This window comes from Periplaneta americana, chromosome 14 (assembly GCF_040183065.1).
Source record: "Periplaneta americana isolate PAMFEO1 chromosome 14, P.americana_PAMFEO1_priV1, whole genome shotgun sequence".
NCBI lineage: Eukaryota > Metazoa > Arthropoda > Insecta > Blattodea > Blattidae > Periplaneta > Periplaneta americana.
The window spans coordinates 69789325-69815969 of NC_091130.1; the positions used below are offsets into that span (position 1 = coordinate 69789325).

At 32.6% G+C, this 26645-nt stretch overlaps 2 protein-coding genes across 3 annotated transcripts in view; one reads left to right on the forward strand and one right to left on the reverse strand.

The window, feature by feature from the left end:
• Cdc27 (cell division cycle protein 27) overlaps nt 1–9771 on the forward strand; it is an 83386-nt gene extending 73615 nt beyond the window's left edge. For both annotated transcript variants that reach the window (XM_069845520.1, XM_069845521.1), the window contains exon 15: nt 807–9771. In XM_069845520.1, coding sequence (XP_069701621.1) covers nt 807–910 — 104 coding nt within the window. In that variant the 3' untranslated portion in view covers nt 911–9771. The remainder of the gene's footprint in view (nt 1–806) is intronic.
• Nucleotides 9772–23392: 13621 nt separating this feature from the next.
• On the reverse strand, nt 23393–26536 carry LOC138713429 (renalase-like). The gene has a single exon (XM_069845523.1). The coding sequence runs from the start codon at nt 26444–26446 to the stop codon at nt 25370–25372; it is 1077 nt and encodes a 358-aa protein (XP_069701624.1). The 5' UTR covers nt 26447–26536; the 3' UTR covers nt 23393–25369.
• Between the last annotated feature and the right edge of the window lie 109 nt (nt 26537–26645).

Sequence of the window (26645 nt, forward strand, 5' to 3'; positions counted from 1 at the left end):
TTGAGAATACATCTGAAAGATATGCCAGTGTACTTAACCACATGTCAACTGATGTGCAGGGAAAAGATGGCGAAAAACACCACGTTCATAATGCTTTAAATTCCTCTTTTGTTGCTGAGAGTAGAGTGGGAAGTCGGTAGATGAGTAGGGTAATAAATTTAATAAAATGTCAGTAGGTACTGAGAGAAAAGTGAAAGGCAATTGACATGGATCATTTTCAAACTCAGAGATTTTAAACTATAGTGTGATACGCAATTCGTTTCAATTTTATTTTTTCTTCTGTCCTTTCTGAAGGACCACAAGGGCAGACCTCGAGGACCACAGGTGGTCCGTGGACCATAGTTTGAGAAACGCTGGTCTACTCCATTAACACTTGACAGCGAGGCAGCAGTGTTGCCAAATCATTTACTCTTCAAGAAATTTGTATTTTACACATTGTCTGGCCGCAAAACCAGGTGGCCGGGTTCGATTCCCGGTCGGTGCAAGTTACCTGATTGAGGTTGTTTTCCGGGGTTTTCCCTCAACCTAATAGTAGCAAATGCTGGGTAACTTTCAGTGCTGGACTCTGGTCTCATTTCACCAACATTATCACCTTCATCTTATTCAGATGCTAAATAACCTATGATGTTGATAAAGTATCGTAAAATAACCTACTAAAATAAAATACTTAATGAATATAGTGCTGAATAATAATAATACAAATTGCTTCCCATGTTTGTTTCTGACAAGCAACAGAAGGAAATCACTGAGCCATTCAACTAATGGTACACTAATAAAAACAGTTATTTGGTTTGTTTTTTTGGCAGGTGAAGATTATCCCAGTGAAGGCAGTTCGGCCCCGCAACATGAATCATCTCAGGAAGGTGCAGAATTTGTTTCAATGAGAGACGAAAGCGACGAAAGTTTGTAATGTCTACCAGTGTTAAGGTTTGCCAGTCTTCTCCCCCAACCGCCATGTTGCCCTCGCATTATTAGTACAATGTTCAAACGTGCACTGGGTTCATTTATATTAAGGAGGACTTAAATTCGGTAAAATACTAGGCAACATAAAATATATTCAATGGCATTCGCATATTAGTGGATTTGGAATATAACATTCTCTTTGAAGTCACATGAGTGGCAGGCCAGATTATAATAAAGTTAAATTGGTGGAAGTTCGAAACGAGACTCAGAAAACATACTGAAGAGTAAATACGAATATAATAGAATTTAAACTCAATGAAGGAGCTTCGTTACGAGAAATTTTATAGAATAATGATGAAATAGTTTAACTTAATTTATTCACTAGTATTTCTCTACAGAAAAAGAGGTATGATGGTTTAGTGTTGTCTTCCAACTTTTTAATGTTTGGCAGTTGTCTGACTCTCGTTCCTAATCCTTCACTGGATTGTCCCACAGCGTAATGATGCAAGAATAGATCTTGAAAAAGCATGGTGCTATAGGATGTCTACATAATTTTGTGGCAATTGGTCAATTAGAATAAAGCTTCAGTAAATGCTTATTAATCATATAGGATTATTTTATGCAAGATAGTGATATTCGATTAGGTATTAATTGCACAGATTAAACAACGTGTTTATTTAATGAGGACTTTAATTTGAGAATTAAGTGAAATATATATCAATAATTCATTACTTTACAAATACCTGATGAAAATTAACTAAACTTGAAACTAAAACAAGGGCAGTATCACTATTGCACAAAATTATAACCTTTATGACCGATTTTATTTACACAAAAGCTTTGCTGTTGGGATGTGAATCTTAAATGCACATTTTTTTTTTTTTCTGTGCAATGCGCACTGAATATTCACACGTGTAAGTTGAGTTTGATAAAATAAGTTTAACTTGTACACCTTAAATATTATCCTTCAGAATGAAAAATGCATGAAATATTTTTCTATGTATATTTTGTTACTTTTTTTTTTTTATTTGGTAAATACTCTGATTTTTCTTTGTCATAAAAAAAAAGCTAAAGTAAATCGTTTAATATAAAAAAGAAATAAAATGTTAATTTAAATTAACCGAAAGTTTTCTTTTGACATTCTTTTTTAAGGATACAACTATCTCCATTGTCATCTTATCAGGGTACACAGACATGATATAGATGTGAAGTGGGATGCATTGGATTACATAAAGAAAAATGATCAGACAAAAGAAAATATTAAAATTAACTGTGACTGGTATATATTGTTTCAAAAGAGAGAACTGAAACTACTGACATTTAAATTATGATACAATATTATGCTTTGGCCAATTTATGATAATTATATTATTTTGGATATGACAGCAGTATTTTTTAAATAAAGATAGAATGACAGGAAACTTAAGTTTGGAATCTAATATCTTAAGGAGCTCTATTAATGGAAGCATACAGAGCAGGGGAAATGTGAAAAAAAATTTTCAGTAATGGAATATAATTTCAAAGTCAACATAAGATGGGTTGCTGTATCATATCGAAGTAACAGTTTATGCCTATTATATTCAGTTACTAAATTGGTCTTCTAGTAATACATTATTTCTCACTAAATTTGAAATGAATTCATTTAAATTTCTGTAACTTACGTGTGCAAATGATGTTCAGCAATTTTTCTTAGTGCTGTCACATATGCAAATTATGTTCAGCGATTTTTCGTAGTGCTGCCCCCACTTTTTTATTTATTTTTTCACAGATTTGCAGTTAAAAAATTAACATGAAAATTAAGTGAACATTGTCATCAGAATTTCATCCGCCATCATCATTATTGTCATTGTAGTCTTAATCTTCAACTAAAAGCTTTGGGCATTAGATGTATTCTAGTTTCAGGAAGAATTTACTTCAGTCACATTGAAATTACTTGCATTTTAAACAGTATTTTGTTTAAAGTTACTTGAAACTATTGTTCATTAATTTTAGGGCATCCTATATGTTTTCAGCCATAGATGATGTATTAGTTCTTGCAGCCCATTAATATCAAACTAGTCATGGCTTCATATCAATAAAATACACATTCAACAACCCAGTCATAGCAGTAATTCTGTTGTCTCTAGGATCGTCTTTGTTACAGTGACCTTATGTGAGTTAATATATATCAACAGAAGTGTTACTTCACATTTGTCCATTAAGACTAGGTGGTTTACTTTAAAGAATAGTTATTTTTCTAGGTCATCTTGTACAACTGTGTGTTTAATTCTTCATTTTGTGACAGTTATTACTGAGTGGACACGAAATTAATCTCATTAACAGTATGAATCTCTTTTCTGATTAATTTCCTACCCTGACTGTTTCCTACTACATGCACTTCACTTTGTAAAAATATACTTAACAATTAAGACAGCAGAGTACTAGCTTTACCAGGGCCTTACGAGTAATTCTGTTTTTTATATCTATTTCTGCAGTATGCATAAATATATGGTCCATTGAAATATTGGTAAATATGAATGTAGTATAATTTTTATTTGCAGTACATTTTTATATCATAAATATACTTTTTACGTCTGACCCTTCTTGATGCAGAAATTAGTAAACTTCTTTTCTGCCCTGAAGAATTTGTTTTAAAGCTTTATAACCTATTATGTTCTATAAATATAATTTTAAGAAAATGTTTGGGAACAGTGCCGTGAAATATGAAGTTAATGTGATTGATAAATATGGTCATAAAAGGACAAAATTTTAATAATACAAACTTTTTACGTTATGCGAGATTTTAATTCAATTGTTATGAAAATTAAGAAGACATGCTCTTTTGTTATTCATTATTGCTGACTGTTGCTATTATTTTGTTTCTTACAGTAATTAACTTTGGATGACTTTATTGTATCTTCGATTATTTATTTATATGTAGAGAGAAAATAGTGGTAGATATGAAGTCAGATTTCTAGGAAATAACTGTAAAATTTATCTCTGGCAAACTAGCGGCAACTGTTTAAAAAATTTGACCTACTTATTTTTATCTTTATGGTAAAGATGGGGCATGGAGATGTATGGTATAAACACTGAATCATACATTCTAAGGTTCATAGTTATCTTGTAAAAATATATTAACTGCAAGACAAAATTGAAATATTTTTGACAAATATCCATTATGCATTAAGTGAGAGCTTTATTGATTTTTCATGGTGACATCCCTGGTAATATTTTATTGTACTGAGGTTACGTTTGTAACACCATGCAAAATTTAACCACACTGAAAATAATTGTAAACAAGATAATGAGACTAGATAGATTTTCGAAATAAATCATAATGCACATACAAAATGTAATCACATCTTAGCTGCAAAAGAAAAAAACTATCTGACAAATTAAGTTGCGTGTCAGGAGCAACTTCTTTGACTATTTTCTCACTTTCTTTCGAGAAATTTGAATTTAGAGTCTTCTTGGCATTCATATTACCATGGGTTAATAGTATTGAAGCACAAATGTCTTGTTAAACATTTCTTATGATTCAGCCTTATAATTATTTTGAAGCATTGCTTATTTTATTGTAGTGTTAACAAGTAAAAATTAAATTTCCTAATTTCTCATAAAAAAATGTGATTTTTTTTTTTTTCTGTATATTGAATCCAAATGAAAGCTTTAAATTTAAATGGAACCATATGTGCTGAAATTTTAGGTGGCCTGCCACTGGTAAACTGTTAATAAACTTTTGCCACTGTTACATTCTTCCTCTTAAATGTGTTATTAAAATTTGATGAGTGCTTGATTTTGTTAAGGTATGAATATTGGTCATTGAGGAAAAATTTAATTGTTTACCGTATTTATTTGTGGATATTATGATATCAATTCTACCATAGTGCCCTGTGTGCAATGGAATTAGAATAAAATAGGAGTGACGGTAAAAAATTAGTTTAAGACGTGAAGATAAATACATCAGAATTTTATGAGAGTTAAAGCAGAGTCAAATCTTTTAGTATCTCTCATTAATTCAAAAAATATATATTTTTTTTTACAAAGTGCATTTTTGGTGCTGTACAGAGGAAGGAGAAATACATGCTAATAAAAAACGACAATGTGGAGATATGTGACACAAATTGCATTTACTTTTTCGTAGGCATAATTGTAGTAGTGCAATTGAAGTTCCTGATATATGATTTTTATATGCCTTTTAGAAGATTGTGAAAGCTGGTCCTGTGGAAAACGTCTTTAGAGTGGTTTCTATATTCATTGTTATATTCTTGAATATTTTTAATTTCTCAGTACTGTATACAATCTTGTACCAGGCTGGTAAGAAAACACTTTAATATCAATGTTACGTTTTACTAAAAGGTAGGAAACGAAAATTTTGTGACACCTAAACGATTGACCTCCTGTTACAGTGTTACACTGATTACTGCCTGTTACATTTCACTTCTTGTAGTTTTATATTCTTCCAATTAAAATAAACTGAACTCGAATCAATGACTGTAGTGTTAGGGTAAACATCCATATCACTTTTCTTGAACTTACTTTTTTTAAATACTTACGAAACGAATGTGAACATAGAAAGTAAATCGTGAGTTTTGTAATTTGTTTCAAAGTGATAGAAGATCAGTGATGCAGTAAACCAACAGAGCCATTATTACTGCATTGTAAACTTCAAATTCGGAATAGAGATTGCACATGCCGTAATTGAAATAAGCTTCGTAAAAAAAAAGAAAAACTAACTTAATTTTAGTAAAAACGAAAACATTACTGCAGTAGGATTTTACAAATGATCTGAACTGCAACTAAAGAGTATTGTGAAGCTTATCTTTTCAATAAATAGACAGCATTCATTAATGCATCATTTGAAGTTACATTCTGACTGAAGATAAAGACTATTTCTTTTTTTAGAGACTTTAGAAGATACTAATATTACGAACTGCTTTAAGAGCACAGAACACAAAATGTATAATCCAATGTAAATAAATTTTAGAAAACGCATTACCAAATTTGGTATTATTTATCTTTTGATACACAGTAATTAAAATTAACCGTGATTAACATAATACTAGTCATTGTTAATTTTTCTCAATTAGTCAAATACATGTACATAGGCTAACTAATACAATTAAAATGTCCTTGAATTTGTAGAATGTTTAGCAACTAGATTACATTATTTATTTTGTTTAGTTAATTATTTAATAAATCTGCATCACTGACCCTAAGCGCTATTTTGTCCTTGTTAAATAAAGTGCATTGGAAGTGTATATTACATATAATGAACTGTATATTTTTTTTGCCAGGTGTTGCCCAAAAATATTTATATGACAGTGTCCATTATACTGAGATCTGTATACTGATAAGGTGAAAGTATGACTATTTCAGTTTAACACAAGTATTTTTTTAAATTATCATTATGGGAGATAATTCAATCTAGTACATTTTTTTTTAATTATTGTTTGTGATAGTGACATATTTTAGAGAAGGAATATTCATTCCAAAGATATTTCCCAGATTACACACATTTTGGTTATAAATATAAACATAAATGATTAAATGTTTTGAAGTCATAGCATATGAATTTTAACTTACGATTTTGCAGTATTTATACTTCTTCTGTTGATTATGTTACAAGGATTCTTACATGCTTTGTGTCTGTTATGGCTTAGTATTTAGTTCCCTTCTTCCAGACCGAGGTCTAATAGTTGTGTACATATTGCATAAGATTATTAGATATAGCTAATGTGAACATAATTTTGTATTATAAATGGAAAGCTAAAGCTGGGAAGGATTGTTGTTTGTAGAGTCATACTTGTATTGTAATTGGAACTTCTAAATTATATATATTTTCATGACTACATTGAACATCATAGACAGGTCTGTAAACATTGCTCAGTGTTAGTTTTGTTCTATAACTAAAAATTAGGGATTTGAAGTTAGAAATATATCATATATTAAATTTTTTTTCCATTATATTGAAATTAGATTTTTTTTTCCCCGAAAATTTACTTCTTACATTGTATTGAAGGTATCTTCAGCCAGGTCTGTATAAAGTGGAAGGCAATACTTTTTATTTTGGAGAAGTAACATTTGTAGAAAATGATGCATAACTTTATTTTCTTGCAATTTTCATTGTGGAGTTAGGATTGTCACAAGAAAGGTTCGAATTCGTATTTGGAACAACGGAACACTTCGGCCAGATGGGTAGAACATTGCTTTCCATGCTAGTAATCTGGGTTCGACTCCTTGGGGGTTCAATTGGAATTTGTGTTGGACCAGTACATCATTTGTTGGTAGGTTCTTGCGGGTTACTCCTGTTTCCCTTACCTACATTCCATCATTAACCCATTCTTAATCATCATCATCATCATCATCATCATCATCATCATGTGATGCTATGTACATTGCATCATGGTGCACTGAGGGCAATGCCATGGCAGCAAAAAGATTTGTGGTTATTGTGCGATGCTCCTAGAGGGAGATGCTTGGAATGGAACAGTAACCATGCAAACACTCAAAAAAATATTATTTTACAAATCGTAATCATTTTTTTTCAAGGATTGGCATGTTTTCCCTCAGTATTGTGGCTGAAAGCTTGTGTTCAAGAGAACACAGGACAAATGCAAGACAAAAAATGCAAACCCAGTACTCAGGACCATTTTCATGCTTGGAATAGAATCTGGATTTGCTGCATTTGTAACCAAGAATGCCATGGCTTTTGAACCATAGCAGAGAGCACAAAACATTATCGTGGAGAGATAAAAAAAACATCATTCAAGAACAGCTGTGCACAGATGAATTGTAACAATTTTGTTTATTATCTGCAGTGTTACTTTTTTTTTTTTTAGTGATAGTGTAAAAATGGAGCAATTTTCGCCCCTTCCTCCTCAGAGTCTGAAATTTTCCCTCCTCCAACCCAAGAGATTTTAAAATATTTTACAAGTACTTTTATCTTGTAAATTAATGAATCCGTTTTCAATCATATATTTATCAGTGGAAACAGTATTGTTATTTTCTACAGATAAGAATCTCTCTGCTTTAGAAACTGAATATTAACATACTCGTAAATTGTACATATTATCGCTTTACTGAGTTTTTAATTTCAAATATCATGCACCAACACCCTCCCTCCGTAATCAAATGATTACTCTTAGTAAAGAAATGATGATGATGGTGATGATGCCTAAATTGAAGTGCACAGCATTACCATAAAAAATACTTTATAACTCTACTCAATCCTTTCCATTGTTTCTTTTCCCAACTCCCTCTGGGAAAAAGTCTGAAATTTTCACTGGTCTCATTCAGTATTTATTATTTGTTGCAAGTGTGATATTAAGGCGGCAACATAAATCGGACATTCTGTCTCAGACAGATGGTTTTGTCTCTGACCATTCAATGTGATGATTACACACATTGTTATGAGACTGCAGCATACTGCATCAGACGAATGTCCTGGGACAGCCTCATAACAATGTGTGTAATCATCGTCACATTGAATGGTCCAAGACAAAACCATCCTGTCCGAGATTGAATGTCCAATGCAGTATGTTGTTGGCCTAAGAATGAGACTATATTCAGGGACTGGCAAGGTTCAGACATGCTTCAGTCAGTTTGTAGAGTCTATAAAAATAGTAGGAGACAAGCAGCTTTGTCACAGAATTTTTTCAGTCTAGTTAGTCTTCCTCTATGTTCTAGTGGTTATCATTGGACCTGAGGTGCGTGAGTTCAGACCTCTTCTCTTCACCAGCCGTGTCAGTGGCTAAAGTGCTAGTGCATGGTCTTCCATCCAGGTAGCCCAGGTTCACTCTCCTGCCAGGTCGTAATGGAATTTGTGGTAGACAAAGCAAATTTTCGAGAGGGTTTTTCCTCGAGACACCCTTAGTTCTTTCTCTCATTCTATCAACATTCTCCACTTTCCCTTATTTCATTTATCATCTGCGATATAAAAATTGGCTGGGCTGAAGTCTTGAGAGTAGGAGTGTCTGATGCTTATATAGAAAGGACTTGAGACTTCAGGGTCTGGGGCTTATTAGGCTACTCGTCTGCAGATGGGACCTGGCTCTATCAAGACTGAGTCAAGATGGCCTACCGGTCAGCATTGGATTCACGAATGTCACTTGAACTATAGTGAGGATCACTTAAGAGTAATTCCTAAAAGTCTAATTTGGTCGTCTCTTCAGTGTTGCCAACTAATACCAGATATCACCAAAGAGGATAACATCACAATGCTACATACTGAAATAATAATAATAATAATAATAATAATAATAATATAGTGTTAACAATAACAATGTCTTACTTCTTTACCACATCTCATCTTTATGTTGCGAGGTGTTTCCTAAATGGTTCAATAATTTACTTATGAAATAGTATATTTTCCTCCTGGACTTCAGCATATTATGTTGGTAATTAGGATTAGTATGATCTAATATTACAATTTATTTTGTTAGGCAACATGAAATTTATTGGTTTGAGTAAAGAGTTTACGATTCATGAGACCTAACCTAAAAATGTATTTACTTATTTGCATTTTCATCAGTTTGCTTTACTGTAAACTGAAATCATTGCTGCGAACATAACAGTTAGAAAATAACTGCCAGTTGTACTATCTGTAAGTATTCAAAATTCGAAATGAAGTTAGTAAAAGAAAATTCATCCTGAGAGCTAGAAAATCACTATAATCTACTAGCATATGTAGTAATAGGGGAAAAATAGGTTTCACCCTTGGGATATGAAGTAAGCTGATCCGGACTATACCTGCCAGATTGACAATCATCGTATATTTAGGGTATCATAATGGTCCAAAGCAAGCCAAGTGCAAGGTCCCATTCCATGTCCAGCCTTAAAAACAATTACTAAATTGAAAAATTCATAAGAAGTTGTATGCACTTTTATATATTAAAAAAAAGGAATTTATGAGAAAATGAGTGATTTTATATGTAACACAGGAGTATAACATTCTGATTAAACTTGGCAGAGAAGTCGTGGATCATTCAAATGTTTTTAATACCATATTTAAATCGCCCCATGCAGAAAGGGCTTCAGTCACAAATTTTGAAAAAAAAAAAAAAAAAAAAACGAGATATCGATGGAAATCATATCTTTATGGGTGGCTCCATCGGTCTGTGCAGAAAGGTATTCAGTCCAATGCTTGGAAAGATAGAAACTGAAGTGTCGGGCTCAGAGTTCTTTGCAGAAAGGAATATAGTGTACAGAATTTTATTTTAGTTTTCTCAAAACTAGGTCTAATGGACTGAAGCCCTTTCTGCATGGGGCGATTCATTTACTCTTGTATAGGCCCCACCTTAATTTTAAAGGTAATTTTATAAAAAAGAAAGTGAAGGTACCATACTCTTGAACTAGGTGTTTAAAAATTTCCATGCCAAATAACAGTTAATACAATGATTGTTCATGCGTACTTTGACAGTCCTTACATGCATACTCTTCTTATCTCCATCGAATGTAATTATACAGTTCATGTTCAATATTGGGATACCTACATGCTTTACCACCAAGAAATGGGTGCTTTAAATATCATATGTTATAAGAATTCGAAGTTCATCAATACACCTCCGATTACTAAAGCATCAAAAGATCTTCTTGTGTGGAATTCAGACTTTACTGTTTTAAAATGTAGTATTGAGGTTTATGGCATAATATACCAGTAATTTAGAAGTGAAGATGAAATATCCATTAAGCAAAAGAAATAGCCACCATCCTGACTCATATAACATTGCAGTGGGCTGAACTCTTCTGCTACCTCAGCAAGGCAGTGTACCGCTTCACTGGTTTATTCTCCTTACAGTGTCTCGTGTATAGGCCACACTCTCTTTTAATGGAAAATTTGGCAAAAAATGTGGGCTTACAAGTAAATATAGTAAAATATAATTAAAAAATTTGTGCAATCCAGTACCGAGATATAAGATTGAAATTTTATGTACTTCAAAATGATAATGCATGAATACCAATTATTTATAGTTCAGAATGCCCTGTTGTGCAAACATAATTCGTAATTGTTGGTTAATTTAATGTTATGACTCTTTTATAATACAAACTGTCTTAAGTACTATTGAAAATGGTCTGATCAGTTGTGTTATAATAGCTTGGTAGTCCCCACAAAGCATGAAGAGGAAAGGTCTGCAATCGCGCACACATACCATACTCATTCTTTTTTATATACTTAATTAGTTATTAGTCTGCATGATAGAGGAAGGGGCAAGGGGACCCAAAAGATGGCTGCCATCCCGCCCCCCCCCCCCTTTTCCTGATTTGTCATTGCCTTTCATATAGTATTGTTTTGAATATCATCTTTGATCATATTGTGAGCGAAAATATCATACTAACAAGAATGCTGCCCTAAAAGGGCAGCCAGCCTATTGTCTGAGAGACTAATGGTAATGGTGTTATTAAAATGAATTATTGCATTTTTGTTCGTAAAACTTAAACTTGATATGTTTATTCTTAGTGGATGAATGCCGGTGAATAAAAAAAATATTTTAAACTAGTTAATAGCTTGAAGCAATGTTGTCTGCAATAAAATTTAAGTCTTCTAATTAAGTTTTTAGAGATTAGATGACTTTGATATAAAAATATTGCCTTATGAGTGACTTGAATTTCACTAAAATATACACCACTTTCATTCTTATATTATTAAATGCTGATAGAATCCCATGCTTTAAGATAATCTCAAAACTACAAACCATTACTACTTGGTGTAGTGTGGCAGACACTGAAACTGATGATTCAGTTTTGTTAACATTAGTGAAGGCTTGTTTATTGTAGAAGGTATTGCACCTAGCAGATTTTTCTGACATACGTGTACCATAGCTGTCATATGGTTACAGCTTACCACAGTTCAATTAAGATATTAATTTTGTGATTATCAAAGCTTTTCAGTACGAGTTTTCTTAGATTACCTTCGTTTACCTTGTCATTCTCATGTTAACAGTTTTTGTGTTATAATGATAATAATAGTAATTATTGTTATTATTTTTAAACCACAACATATTAAGATTTGTTGCATTTCATTACGAATATCAACATTAATTAGTAGAAAACAATTCGGAGTTCATATATGATTGCATCCTTTAAAACAGGATACCCATTTAAAAAATGTTTGAGCAAAGTAAGTTGTTATTATAGACATATCAGTAGTAAAAATTAATCATGCAGGTAAAGAAGTGAAGGTATTTCACATAATAAAATATGATTACTTGAGATTGGCTTTATTTATATGAGTAGAAAAAAAAACGCATTGTGGATTGCTTTCTAAAATACTTCTGAAAGCATGTTTCTCAAAATATAAATTCATAGCACTTGCCAAGAAAAAAATCACTTAAGCTTAATTTTGTTATTGTTTGCGTAATATAAATCATATTTTTGTAATTGTTTATTTGAAATGGTTAATCTAATTTGTGACAGGAATTGTATTTTATATACTTTACCAAGCCTTTTATATGATAGAATTTTTAAGATGTGAGAATCTAAAAGTAGCTTTTATGTTTGAACTATTTATTTTTAGATGTATATTGGACAGAAGATTAAGATGTGTAATAATACATTTAATTAAGACATATTTTGAAATATTTAATATTCGTTTATATTGAATATATGAATGTTTATAGCCATAAAATTATATGTAGGCCTACTTTATATATCATCCAATCATTTAATTTCTTTAAATCATTATCTGCAAAATTTCTTTATTTATTAGTGATCCCCTATACTCTTTTTCAGCATTTAGGAAAATTGCTCATTACACACTTTTGGTGGCACCAGCTGTTAACCACGTTTACTCGGTACTTTTCAATTACTCTAATTACTAACAATATTATTACAACTCTCCTATTGCCCATCTCAACTTCTTTCCAATACTGTGATCTTGTCTTCTTTCTTATATTGAAACCACCTATTCTTGCTCTGTAAACACTAACATCAACACCCATCTTTACTTCACCTTCACTCATTTTTCACAGTAGTATTATTCTGTCCCATCCATTCTCAAACATTATCATCAATAACTTTTTCGCAGCCCAGAATATTTTTCAGTAAGTCCATGAACTCAACATTTTCTGTCTCTTCTCCTGGCCCTCCTCCATGGTTAGAATTAGAGAAGACCTGAAGTTTGCACCTGTATCGCCTCTACATTGTTTCTAAAATCCTCTGGTCCATAGGGAAATAAAATAAAATACTTATTCAGAAACTTTGTTCCTTATCAATGAAATATTGACAACGAACTTTCTTTTTGTCATCTTTTTTAATACCATCTTCATTTTAAAAATGATTATGTCTGTGCTGATTATGATCTCCACCAGTAGTATTTTTCCTTAGTAATGTGAAGATGGCATAAGCAAGGACATACCTTGTTCCTATGGGAGGGATATAAATTATTAGGTTCTCCTGAATTTGCAAAAGACATGCTATGACTTCAGTCATAATGCAGCAGCTCCATTCTCTCTCTCTGTAGCTTTTTCATTAATATAATATGAGATAGAAGTTTTACTCTTTATATAAAGTTGCTATGTACTTGCTATGACTTCAAAACAGTACTTTGACTCATTGTAAAATTACTCCATTACATAGTGTATTATATGACATGGTGTTCAAAATTAAAGTAGCGCAATACTGTGTTAACATTCAGATTTATGTAGTGTGATATCAGAGTATTTAGTTGCGAATTACTAAATTCAAAATAAGTTAAACAATTTTATTAAGACTCTTTCCTCTGTTTCAGTTATACAGTATATTGTGCTCTTGTCTCACCAGATACATAATATTGTTCAGACACAATATTAACATATTTTATAACCATGAATAAAGTCATTCGGTGGTTTGCTAATATTATATTCATTGTGGAATATATTCACATATAGCCTATTGTCCATTTAGGTGCAATGTATAAATTCCATTCCTAAATACCGCGTGTGTGGATGAAGAATTGCCATCACCCCAGTTAGTTCCTAAATTGTAAAATGTATCAATTTCTATCCATATTAGACTCTTGTCTTATGGTCAGTTTTCAAAGAAGGTAAACTTACGGGAGTTTATTGGCTTCTTGTAAGCTTACCTGTTCTCTTCATGTTGTCAATTTTTTAAGCTTAAGTTTTGGAGTCAGTGTAACAAGGTTGTCGTATGTGATCATATAACAGGAGTACTTATACATAAAAGATGCCCATTGCATTTTAAGCCTTTTTCCTTTCCATATTTGTACATAGTAAGAAGAGTTTATGTGAGATGTTCATTTATGTGCATGTTTCATTTGATGGACGTTTATCTCTAATATACAATAAATTTTGTCGATGAAAGTATTAAACTACTGTAATATTGATCAAGGCTTCCTCATTCATGTGTGACTGAAACGAACTGAGAGTGATGTTCTAGGATATCGATACATCTGTGACTGTGAAAAAACTGTGCTTGCTTAGCAGATGTCAAATTCAACTGATATGCAAGGGAAGATAATTATTTAGGTTTGTTGTAATTTTATAAAACAGGTTTTATTTTACATAATTTGAATTGCTATTGTCTCAAAATAATGTGTGACAACAATCTAGGTAAAAGGCGATTGCATGTGTAATTATATAAACAGTCTCATTACATATATGTTTTTGAACTGGTTTGTAGTTTAATATGTAAAGCATAATATTAATTTACTGCGAACTAAATGAAATACCATTACAACATGAACTCTCTGCTATTGTCCAGTGAAGACGAAATAGTTACAGACTGAAAAAAATGTATATTTTTTTTACTGTCTCTATCAGAATGGCAGAGCTTCTGACTGATCCCTCAGATCAGTAAGTAGTTTGTCACCTCATTGTTGTTTATATACCTATGCAGTGTTATGTATGTTCAAATTCTCTAAATTAGCTGTTGCGATATGTTAATGCATAGAATAAATTCATAGGCTTTTTCACTCCTCCCAAACGTATTATTCAAAATACAGAAAATCTGTAATGCTACAAAAGTTTATTTCGTGATCAATAAACACATTTTCCAGATTGTACTGTATACAAGCATTCATATTTACCTGTTCTTAATATTTCATTTCGATTACCGGTACCGTTTCTGTTGTTATTAAAATTATATACATAATTTCTTATTACCTTTAAGGTAATTATTGCTAAAAATTATATATATATGCTGATATAACTCTACAGTTGCAGGCGTTGTTAAATAAACAATAATCTTTTATTTCGTAATAGCCTGTTTCCTAATAATTAGTTACAGTTATTTCAAACGGAAGGTACACCAAATTATAATCTATGTTTCTTATTGTAGTCTACCTAATGCAATTTGGTAATTTATTTTCAGATAAAATTTTTAATTTATACAGTTAGAATTCAATAATTTTAACAAGTTTTATAGGTTACATTGTTTCATTTTATATATATGGTATAATGTAAACGGTAGATAATGTCGCGTGAAATATAATATCCCAGATGTTAGATTAATGTACACTGAAAGCACAAAGCTGCGCACATACAAATAAAATTACTTCTACAATCAGACTTAAAATGTGAAGATTTTATGAGTAACCCTAGTATTAATGCTTAATATTTGCAGTTATTGAAACAGTGTAAGTAGACCTCTTGTTATGGATAAACCTTACTCGTCAATGAAAAGTGAAATATTATGCAAGATTCTATAAAATGTAGTCACCTTTTGCCTAGATTGAAGGCTGCCTGATGGCTGCTTTCAGCATGATAGTAATATTATGCAATTACCGACTTTCTATACAGGAATCTATTTAAGTTTCTTTTCCCTCCACCAGCTGTGTTGTGTGAAATTTGTCATGTATATTTTTATTATAATTATTATATGATGCTGTTAATATGGGCAAACGAATGATAATTTTGTGTGTGAATGTATGTGTATATATATGGTGTGTTTGGGACCTTCTTTCATACTTGAGAGCTTTCCATGTATGTGACAGCTAGATGCATTATATTCAACTGATTTTAAAAGTGATATAAAAAATATTCAGTTATGTTTTAGGAATGGATAAATATAATTAATATTGTAAAGAGGTACATACCTAAATACAAAGGTGTATAAATGAAGAAATCAAGTGTTTAAAGTAAAAGCTTTTATTTTACCTTTTTCTGCAATACCTTTTATCCACGATTGTTTTAATATACATACTATGTACACAGTTATAACTATTCCAACACTTGAACCAGAGTTGGTATTTACTTTTTTTTTTCAATTCTCTAGTTATCGTGGGTAGCAATACAATAATACATTAATAAATGTGTGCTTCTCTTTCTGCATCACATTTTAAATTACGCACATTTTAACATGTTCTGTTCTCGTATGCTCTCTCTCTCTCTGTTGCTACCATCTGAGCTCCCCCTCCCACATATCGCTCACTTGTGTTCTGCATCCTTGTTTTGCTCACGTCATTAGCGATGTAACAATATGTCTGCTATAAAATACATTAAAATAATTGTGCAAATCCAAAAATTTTCCTTCGAATTGTTAGAAATAAACTTCTTATGAATACTACAGTCACTCCTCAATTATAGTTTATGTACATTCTTTTTATTTGGAAATGTTATACGCAACAATGAGTATATTACCGCAGACACATGACTCAAGAATAACATCCGATTTTTGATATTACATTCACTTCAATAATTTTTCTTCAGACATGGAAAAGGAAGCAGAGAAGATTATATGCTGACCAGCTCATGCCGATGTATTTGAATTTTTCAATACGAATGGGGAAAATGATTTGTTTCGTTGTAAACTGTGCATTGGTGGAAAAAGGATGCAAAGCAGTCGAAGTTCCACAGCAGACTTAAAGAAACATATACAGATTAGACATTGTCATTTATAATAATAATAATAATAATAATAATAATAATAATAATAATAATAATGGTTTATTTTAACTGGCAGAGTTAAGGCCATTCGGCCTTCTCTTCCACTCAACCAGTATGATAGAAAATTACTACAATGCTATGAATATAACATAATTAATACAATACAATTCAAAGCAATACAATACTACAATACAAGACAATATAATACATAATTAATATAATACAATGACAATTCTTTTCATCTTCACAACACCAATAAAATAATTATGTAATAATAATAATAATAATAATAATAATAATAATAGTAATGATAGTCATACCTAAATTAAATTAAATTATTAAGCTCGATCACAAGTATAACTTCAATTTGACTGCGCCCGTAAGAAATCGTTTAGCCTTTTCTTGAAAGTGGTTATTGTCTGGCAGCCCCTAATCTTCTGAGGTAGAGAATTCCATTCACGGGGGACTGAGACAGTAAAAGAGGATGAATAGTGGGATGTTCTATGGGCAGGAATTGCTAGGATTTGGCTCTCCTGTGACCTGGTGTTTAGATTGTGACTGGAGGATAAATAGTTAAACCGGGAATGAAGATAATTTGGAGTAGAAGTGTGGAGAACTCGAAACAGAAGAGAGAGCGAATGAAGTGTTCTATGGTTACTAAGTTGCAGCCAGGATAAAGATTTGAACGAGGGTGTAATGTGGTCAAATTTGTGAGCATTACTGATGAATCTGACACACACATTGTGCACACGTTGCAGCTTGTTTGAAAGGTCAGTTGTCAAGTCTGTAAGTATTACGTCGCAATAGTCAAACAGTGGTAGTACGAGGGTTTGCACTAAAGTCTGTTTTAATTCTGGCGGGAGGAAGTTTCTGAATGGGTCAAGAGAATGCATGGTATAGCACACTCTCTTGGATATTTCCTTTATTTGGCATTCCCAATTTAAATTTTCGTCCAAGAAAATGCCGAGGTTTCTGACGACGGAATGGTATGGAATAGTGGCATTATTTACTGTAATAATTTGGATATGTCTGTTGTTCATTGTGTTCAGTGTCTCTTATGTCCAATTATTATAGCTTGTGACTTACTAGCATTTAACCTAAGTCCGAACTTTTTCGCCCCTGAAGAAACTTGATTCAAGTCATGATTAATTTTGCCAATAGTTGTATCAATTTCGTCTAGTCGTGAGTGTATGTAGAGTTGTAAGTCGTCTGCGTAAATGTGATACTTGCAGTAATGTAAGTATGTAGTCACATTACATAGTGTGTTTATTAATAATATAATATAGTGGTTTGAGTTCAAATATTTTATATATATACAGAGTGTCCGTAAATGATTTTCGGGATTTCAAAGTTGTTCAATTCCTTTGCTTGCAATATATTGTATAAGAACAAATGTTACACGGGAGTAAAGAGCAGCTGTACGAGTTTTCGTAATGTACCTTTTAAGTATTCAATGTGAGCACCATTTGTCACACAGCAGACATCCAGCCGATAGTCTATCACCCAGACATGGTGACTAACAGCAGCAACAATCCTTCTTCTCAATTCTGCCAAGTTAGCAGGTACATATGATCCTTTTATATACCCCCCACAGAAAGAAATCACTTGATGTGAGGTAGGGCGATTGTGTATTATGTACGAAAGCTGCTCTGACATTCTTGACTCCTTTGTTGAGCACATGTGGACATCCTGAACTCTTCCCTTTACAGATGCATTGAGTCATTTCAAACTGTCTATACCATAGACGAATGTTATCGGATGGGGGAAGACAGGGGCGACTCTACAATAAGAACTGCAGAGCTGCAGAACCGCCATTTACATGGACTTGCAAAATTTAAAATGTAAAATGTGCTTTTATGTAATCTAGTTCACTGTTCCATTTATATTTCCAATTCATTCTCCTTCGATTCGAGATTTTACTGTCTGTAGGAGCCTTGAACTGCTCGAGAATTTTATCTGTAGTGTACTTTTCGGATCTGTGATTGGCAGTTCCTGGAGCTCAACGTAGGGTAGTCGGCAGCAGAAAACTGGTTTTCTTCACCGTCCCATAAGACTGCATTAGAGCTGCAACCGAAGCAGCTCTCTCCGAATATACAAAAGTACTGCCAACACCCTCATCTCTTTATGACCTGCGTTAGGAGAACACATAGGATTCTGGATTTACTGTATATCATTACAGTTCCAGTGTGTTAAGCATTGTGGGTGGTGTGATGTGATTAGTCAGTGTGTCTAAGGAAATATTTTATTTTAAAATGAATGAAATGAAAACCTAAACGACCAACCCTTTTCTAAATTAAAAGAGAAATTGCACAGAGAATTCCCAGCTCAATGTCTTATAATTCCGTCTGCCAGTACGGGTGTAGGCTAAACAAGTTGGCGTAACGAAATTCGGTAGGAGTTAAAAGCGTTCGAATGATAGAAAGTTCCTGATGGTTGTTCATTCAGGTATCAACATGTGGGGCATATATCCACTAGGTGACTTAGTTGTGCCGGGTGGGAGAAGTGTAGCGCATGGAGTGGGTAGGGCGCATGGATAGTTGGAGTACAATTTTGGGTGCACAGTCAACTTTGAGAAGGCACTATAATTACAGGCTTTATCCGATTTAGATGCAATAAACAGCATGTGTTTGCTAAATACACTATTTTTCATGCAGAACTGCCAACCTTTGAAACTGCGGGCCGCTACTGGAGGAAGATCAACTCTAAATTGCCATCAGAAAGCTCCCTATGCAGAAACTAGAGAATCACACTTCGCAAATTGCAACACAGAAAAAAGCTGATGCATGGGAGTCGCAATTTTGTAAATCTGATGCTGTGGTGCAACAAAGATGCGAAACAAATGCAGCAAACATACTACACTAAACTTTCACAGCTCTTCTTTCATTACATCCACTTTTGTTTGTAAAGTCCTACCAACCACCTGAAACCACGATAATCATTTAGGGACATGGTATATATTAGATTTGAGATATTTGCTTATGAAGTTTTTATTTATTTAAATCAAGAGAGTGAGAACATGTGCCATTCTTCTGACTGGGAAATAACTACCTGTATAATCCAGGTATAGTATATGTAATTTTCTTTTTCCTTCAGTGCAAACATCCACAGTATGAAAAGAAAAATTGAGGAAAAGAAAATACAAGGTATCAAAAGAAAATGTACAGATAATATCAATTAGAGGCTCAACTTCAGAACAAGCCACTCTCGATTCTTGATGCAAATCTTCAACTTCATGTGTGACACAAAGCATGTTTGATAAAGCAGTCATGGATACTGCTCAGCCATTCTGCATAGTTGAGGAACCATCATGTCTAAAACTTGTTTGTCTAGGTTTGCCAGATTCATTGTCAGTTATATCAAGAAAAACTGTGAGCGAAAGATTAAATAAAGATTTTGAAAGAATGAAATTGGAAGTCCAAGATGAGCTTAAGAAGGTAGATGTTGTAGCAACTACTACTGATGTATGGAGTAAAGCCAAAAGGTACTAGCCTGGTGTGGATTGATTTATTTATGTTTATAACAGGGCAAAGCCCCAATTACAATAGACAATACAAATATTTGCTTAGAACGTAAAATTGGAGATAACATGAAAAAAAAAAAAGATAAAATAGATACAAATGTAAATACAAACTAAAAAAAAAAAAAAACAGACATACATACTACTTTAGTATAGTACTCTTTATATTGGTATTACTAGACCCTGGATTTATTGATTCATTTTTCAACCACATTATTTTGTTATAGGAGCTTCATTGGAATAACTGCTCACTGACAAATTGTCAATTTATTAAAGTTCATTTTTCGCATACCTAGTTGATAGTAGGGTTACCATCTATCTGGCACAAGGAGGACATGTCCTCTTTTTCAATCATTTTATCCTGTCTGGCAGCCATTTAAAAAAAAATTTGAAATGTCCGGCATTTCGCATTTCAACTGGAATTGATATGAATATTGATTAATGTGCAATATTGTGCATAGAATATCTAAACAAATGGTGAAAACCTATGAAAGAATTTAACTGTTTTCAATGGTTGAAGCTGGAGCACATAAAAAAAAAAAAAAACAAAATATGATAATCTATTGACATGCATTGAATTCTTACACTCTAAAAATGTCACTATTCATGATTCTAAGCTATTTTATCAATTTTATTCTGCAATATACAAAGATATACCAGTCAAGTTAATTTGGACATAGATTTAACTTTAGATAAAGAATGGTGCAAATTTTTCAGTTCCAATAGTTCTGCGAGCACTGAAACTTCCTCAGAACTTAAAAACGTCAATTCTATTTATTTATCCTAAGTCACAATGAAAGTGTTTAGAGAGTATTTTCCTTAATATCGCTCAATGGACAAAAGAACGAAATCACATGCTAATGGAGACAGTCAGAGGTATCATCATATAATTTCAAGGACATGTCCTGTGAACAATTCCATAGTTATTTGTTACAAGATAGAAGTTTGTCTCTTCAGGCTCTTGTGTACAAAGTGGGCTCCACCAATAAGTAGGGTATAGATGTAATACTGATCTAGCAACTGGTGAGAAAAATAACTAAGGTGTTTATCTTTAATTTTGTTCATACCAATTTTTAAAAAGTCCTCCTTTTTTCAGCAATGCCCTCTTATTTTAGATTCCATGTCCTCCTATAGAATTTCTTCTCATGGTAACCCTAGTTGATAGGCATCCATTATTTGTATGAAATTAGATAAATTGTAGGGAAAAGACATAATTTTAATTTTTAATGTAGGTTAATTTTATATAAAAGTAACTAACTGTAACACTGGTAGCTGTAACTATAACTCGTTTACTTTTTTTTTGTACAGTAACTGTAACTGTGTTACTTTTAAAAAGTAACTTACCCAACTCTGGCTTGAATATTATAACAATATAAATTATTATAGATACACAGTACATAGCTTAAAATCCCTTGTAATTAAATATATTAGCATTAATATATGAATAATGCAGTTAGAAAAGCATTCCACAAAACTTTCGAGAGAAGTGGAGTAATCTTTCTTCTTGATTATTCGAAGAATACTTGATGATTCCACGAAAATATGACGTAATAAAAAACTACTTTCTCATTAACTATATCGATGGTGTTTAGGTAAGAGGGCTTAACTCTAATTTTTAAATGCGACTTTTTTGCTGTAATTAATGCAAATGACTTAAAATTTAATTACAAAACGTGAAGATTTGTTTTGTTTTGTTTTTTTTACAATTAGTATGTTTACATTCCTTCATATAAAGTAATTAAAAATTATGTGTTAAAATTTAATGATAGCTGTTTCTGAAAAATTGTTCTTTTGTGGGATAAGCTGTTTCACGTGAACATCATCGATATTGTTATATATTTTTTCGTCATAATCTGTACATCTCAAAGTGGAACACTGGTTGCATAATAATACTCTTTATATTTCCATAAATAGTTCGAAATTGTGTTCTCAATTATGCCTACCATACCATAAAAAGAAATGAACACTCATATAAATTCACCATTTATTTCCATGAAAACCAAAGTCATTACAGAACTGTGTAGCCTACTCTAATTTACAATAAACCTGTAGGTATATTCTAGTACATTTTGTAGAAGGTTCACATTGATTGTAATAAGTCTATAGCATCACAAAATTGTTGATATGTATCCAAAAAAGAAGAAAAATAAGGAAAGCTTTATTTAGAAATATTTAATATTTAAAATTCCTTTCACCTCAGCATGCATTTTAATGCCAACTTTCATATTGATATTTTTATACTTATATGTTATAGGTTAAAGGGCAGTGACACCTCCCTCTGCTACGGAAAGGAAAATGAGCAGAAGAAACCAATTGGAAGAGAAAAAAAACAATAAAAGGGATAAATATATTATTCATATGAGAAAGGTTATAAGAACTATTGAAAGTAACCATAGGATATAGATGAAAGAAAAAACGAGCAGCTCATATGTGGATGAGTCTTCAGAAAGAGAAAAGTTTCAGATGCCCATCCTGAAAGTCCAAGTAAACGTAACAGAATGATTATAGAACTTTTCTCTCCAACGAGAGGAAGAGGAAATCATTCAGGACCTCAACATTCGAAATCTATTAATGAAATTGAACAAGGTCGTAGAATTTTATTAGAAACACACCATGTCTCGACAATTACCTGGCTGCAACAATATGAAGAAATGCATCAGTTACTCTTAAAGTAACATATCTATTTTGTGAAGAATAGTATATGGTAGCTGTGACCTAATAAAACTACCCAAGTTTTGCTTTTTTTGTGTCCTGAGTGGGTTCAGTTGGTTAGCCAAAACATGTGGTGTGCTATTGTGTATACTACGAAAATTTATCTCTACTTTTGACAAATTTAAAGCATGAAATTTGTGACATGAGTTTAGAAAGAAACATGATTTCACTCCATCTCAGATCACTACTTGCAGATGGAATCAAATCAAGATCACTTATAAAAATGGATCAGCAGGCTGAAGGAAAATTGGTGGAGGAACATTGGGATGTTTTGAAAGAAAAATACATTCTCCTTTTTCAAAGTTAAGGTAAAAAAAGTGAACATCTGTTCAACATACTGAGACAGACAAAGAAATTACAAAAGCAGAGAAATGATCTGAATTATAAAGCAGACTAATTTTGCAAAGAATAAAGTAGTCTAATGTCAACTCGTCGAATTGCTGTTGCAGTTTCTTCAGTTTCTAATACTACAATCCTGCACTACAGAAAAAAAAAGGATTCTAATGAATTGCACATTCAGTATTATGCTGTTATGTCTAATACCCCAAGGCATACCACGCCTGAAGCAAAAGCTTTCAGTAAAGCTGATACTTGTGAAAGTGATTGTATGGTCTGATATTGCTGCTGCACACTTTAAAAACGGATGCATGAGGTGGCAACAATGTCAAATGATGACTAATGATTCAAGGAATTCGGAATGATGAAGACATGATCATACTGGAGCAATATACTCAGGTACGTCTGGCAAAATATTGTAAGTGGAAAAAGTGCAGTCAAGAACTAGAAAGACGTTTTTAACAACATACAAGAATCTGATATCAATGTTAAATGCCATTTTGTGTATGATGACATTACTGTTTCTGAAGACAAAAAGTTATTTCAAAACATTATACCAATTAGTGGAAAACAACGTGCATCTTTAAGGTAGCTGTCCTTGGAAAAATAGGTGATCATAGCATGTTTTGTTACTAAGTGAAACAAAACAGTCCTCAACAAAGGAGGTAGACTGCAGTATCGACAAGAGTATAATTCAATTGCTGGTAAGAGATTGGTGTGGTGTTATCTACAGTGGCATCAAATATCCAGGATAAGTTACAACAGTTTGTGGTACTGGTACTGAACAATTTAAAGTTTCTGTTTATGCTAAACAAGGGAACGTACTAAAAATGGCCGGAAAAAGTGGACAAATTGGTGAATTCATTACGTGACACAACACAGAAGATATTATCATCTATCACTGTGAATAAACATGGGTATTTCATGTTTAGACTTACAAGCTACTATTTTACAGGTTATGAAAATAATGGCATAACATTTTTATTGCAGTTCAGGGTTCTTAATTCAATTACTAAAATGCCTGTATCTGACAATGCCTACAATATATCAACTATTTTTATCTGTACTAATTTTCTCAAATTGTATTATGTAGTTATACTGTCAATAGTCACTTGTTATTTGGAAATGACTCAATCTTATCATTTCATTAGGACTAGTAAATTTCATGGCATAAAAAGGTTCTTAATTTATAATTTATCTTATTAAAGATTATTTCTTGTAATTAAGAATTCGTATATCACCCTAAGGGAAGACTTGACGGTAATGGGACATAACATCATGAAGAAGGCAATTATTAAGTTCACACTGAACAACGTTTGGACACTAGATGGCACACTCATAGTGAACATTGGAGGATCCAAGAGACGTGCGACCCACAGCTGTGACCTCAACATGTAGATGTAGGGAGTGTACACGACACAAGGTCTAGTTCCGAGTTATTCCTTTCTAGAACTGATAAATTTACTTTAAATTCTTAGGCTACTAATGCTATATTTAATTTAGGAATAAAATATGTATATATTACTTTCACGTGTTAATTTGAACTAGGTTTAAAACTACCTTAGTTCACTAATTTCGGCTTGGGAGCCATCAGAACTGCATGGTCCTTGCGTGTTGATAACCCACAGTGAGGGTGTGTTTATATTGTGTAATTAGTGTTAAGAATTTTAAGTTTTAAATTTAATTTGAGATAGTTGTTTTTTAACTAGTTACTTTTAGTTATTTTGTTCATTAGTTTTTATATTGGCAACATTGACTTATTTTATTGTTTCTAGGACTGTACATACAACAGCGTAGATCCACAGTTCAATATTGCATGGGGGAGAGAGATTCGAATATTGGTTATGGTCATTGTCAATGTTATGTCCTATGTTGTAACAGGTGAACATTCAGCGTTGTGTAAATCTTATGTCACATAATTGCACCATATAGGCCCTACTATATTGTCCAGTCTAAAAAGCTCTTTCCCCTCCAAAAAAGGAGCCAATGTTAAGTGAATACTACAAAAGTTGGTAAAATTATTGTTTCAGATGCAAATATTCATCTTCTTCAGCCTCATGTTATAGGCTATTCTCATTCATTCATTCATAATGTTTTTTTAAGTGTACTGCATGACTGTAGGAATTACTTTGTTAGTTAATGTTACTGCAGATATAATGCAGCCATCAAAATGTGATGATGTAAAACTATCTCCTCCAGCAATAAGTAGTGGCTGTTCTTCTAGTATAATGCACCCTGGTTGTCCTGAATATGGAGTCTTGACTTGTGAATATTCCCATTTTTTGCACATGACATATGCTGGAGTGGGCCAATCCGGAAATAAATTTTTTGCACGGCATGTAAGTTCATGTTCAACATCCCTTAGATTTCTATTGCAATTCTTGGCACCATAATGTACAGATGTGTGGAATACTACTGCTGAAGGACAGTTTTGCTCATTTCTTTTCTGATTTTCGATAGAAATATAACGAAAAATCTCATCATCGTAAATATATTTGGAGTCCCAACCTGTACTGAATTCAACACTGTAATTAAAAAATAAACACAATGCATATCTTGAGGTAAAGTCTACTGCTTTCAGATTGTGCTCAATCTTTTCATTTTTACTTATAACTTCTTGAATAAAACCTATAAGTTGAAGAACTTGTGGTATTGGGATTGTTAGGATAACTATGTCAAATGTTCCTCTAACTCCAGATTTTGTTTCAACAAGCCAGCTTCTATCCTCCACATTAAGTGCTATTACTTCATGTTCAAAATGTATTTCATCCGCAACATCGAAAAGAAAATGTTTCACCAAAGCACTCATTCCACGAGTTGCCACAAATTGTTTTGTATCAGGTGGCAAGTCTCTCATTCCATCTATCTTGCTACACAATGGTTCCAGTAACTTTGCACCAATCAGTGACTCATATACAACACTGTGTTCTGTAAAATTGTCTTGCGATGATGTGATGTATTGAGCACCAAGGTCTGCTATACAGTTTGGATCAGTAGGACTTGCATCTGTAATTAGTCTACCGCCAGCAGTTTTAGCTTTATCCCAGGCGACCAAATATATACCCTTGGAAAACGTTTTGCGTAAAATAAAGCCAGTCACTGCACTAGTTAGTCCTGTGCCAACTAATAAGATTTTACACACCATATCCGTTACGACAGCAAATGTGATGTACATACACGTAAATATAGACCTAACCTATATCTAGTTTTTTTTTTTAAATTGGGCAGTGTTGCCAATACATAAATTGTATCCCCGTCAGTCTAACACCTGGAAATCCGTTAACATTATAGCACAGTTGACGTTAAAACATTCATTAACAATTTATGCGAAGGTAAAAAAACAATACAAAAATCGACAAAGAATAAAAAACGAA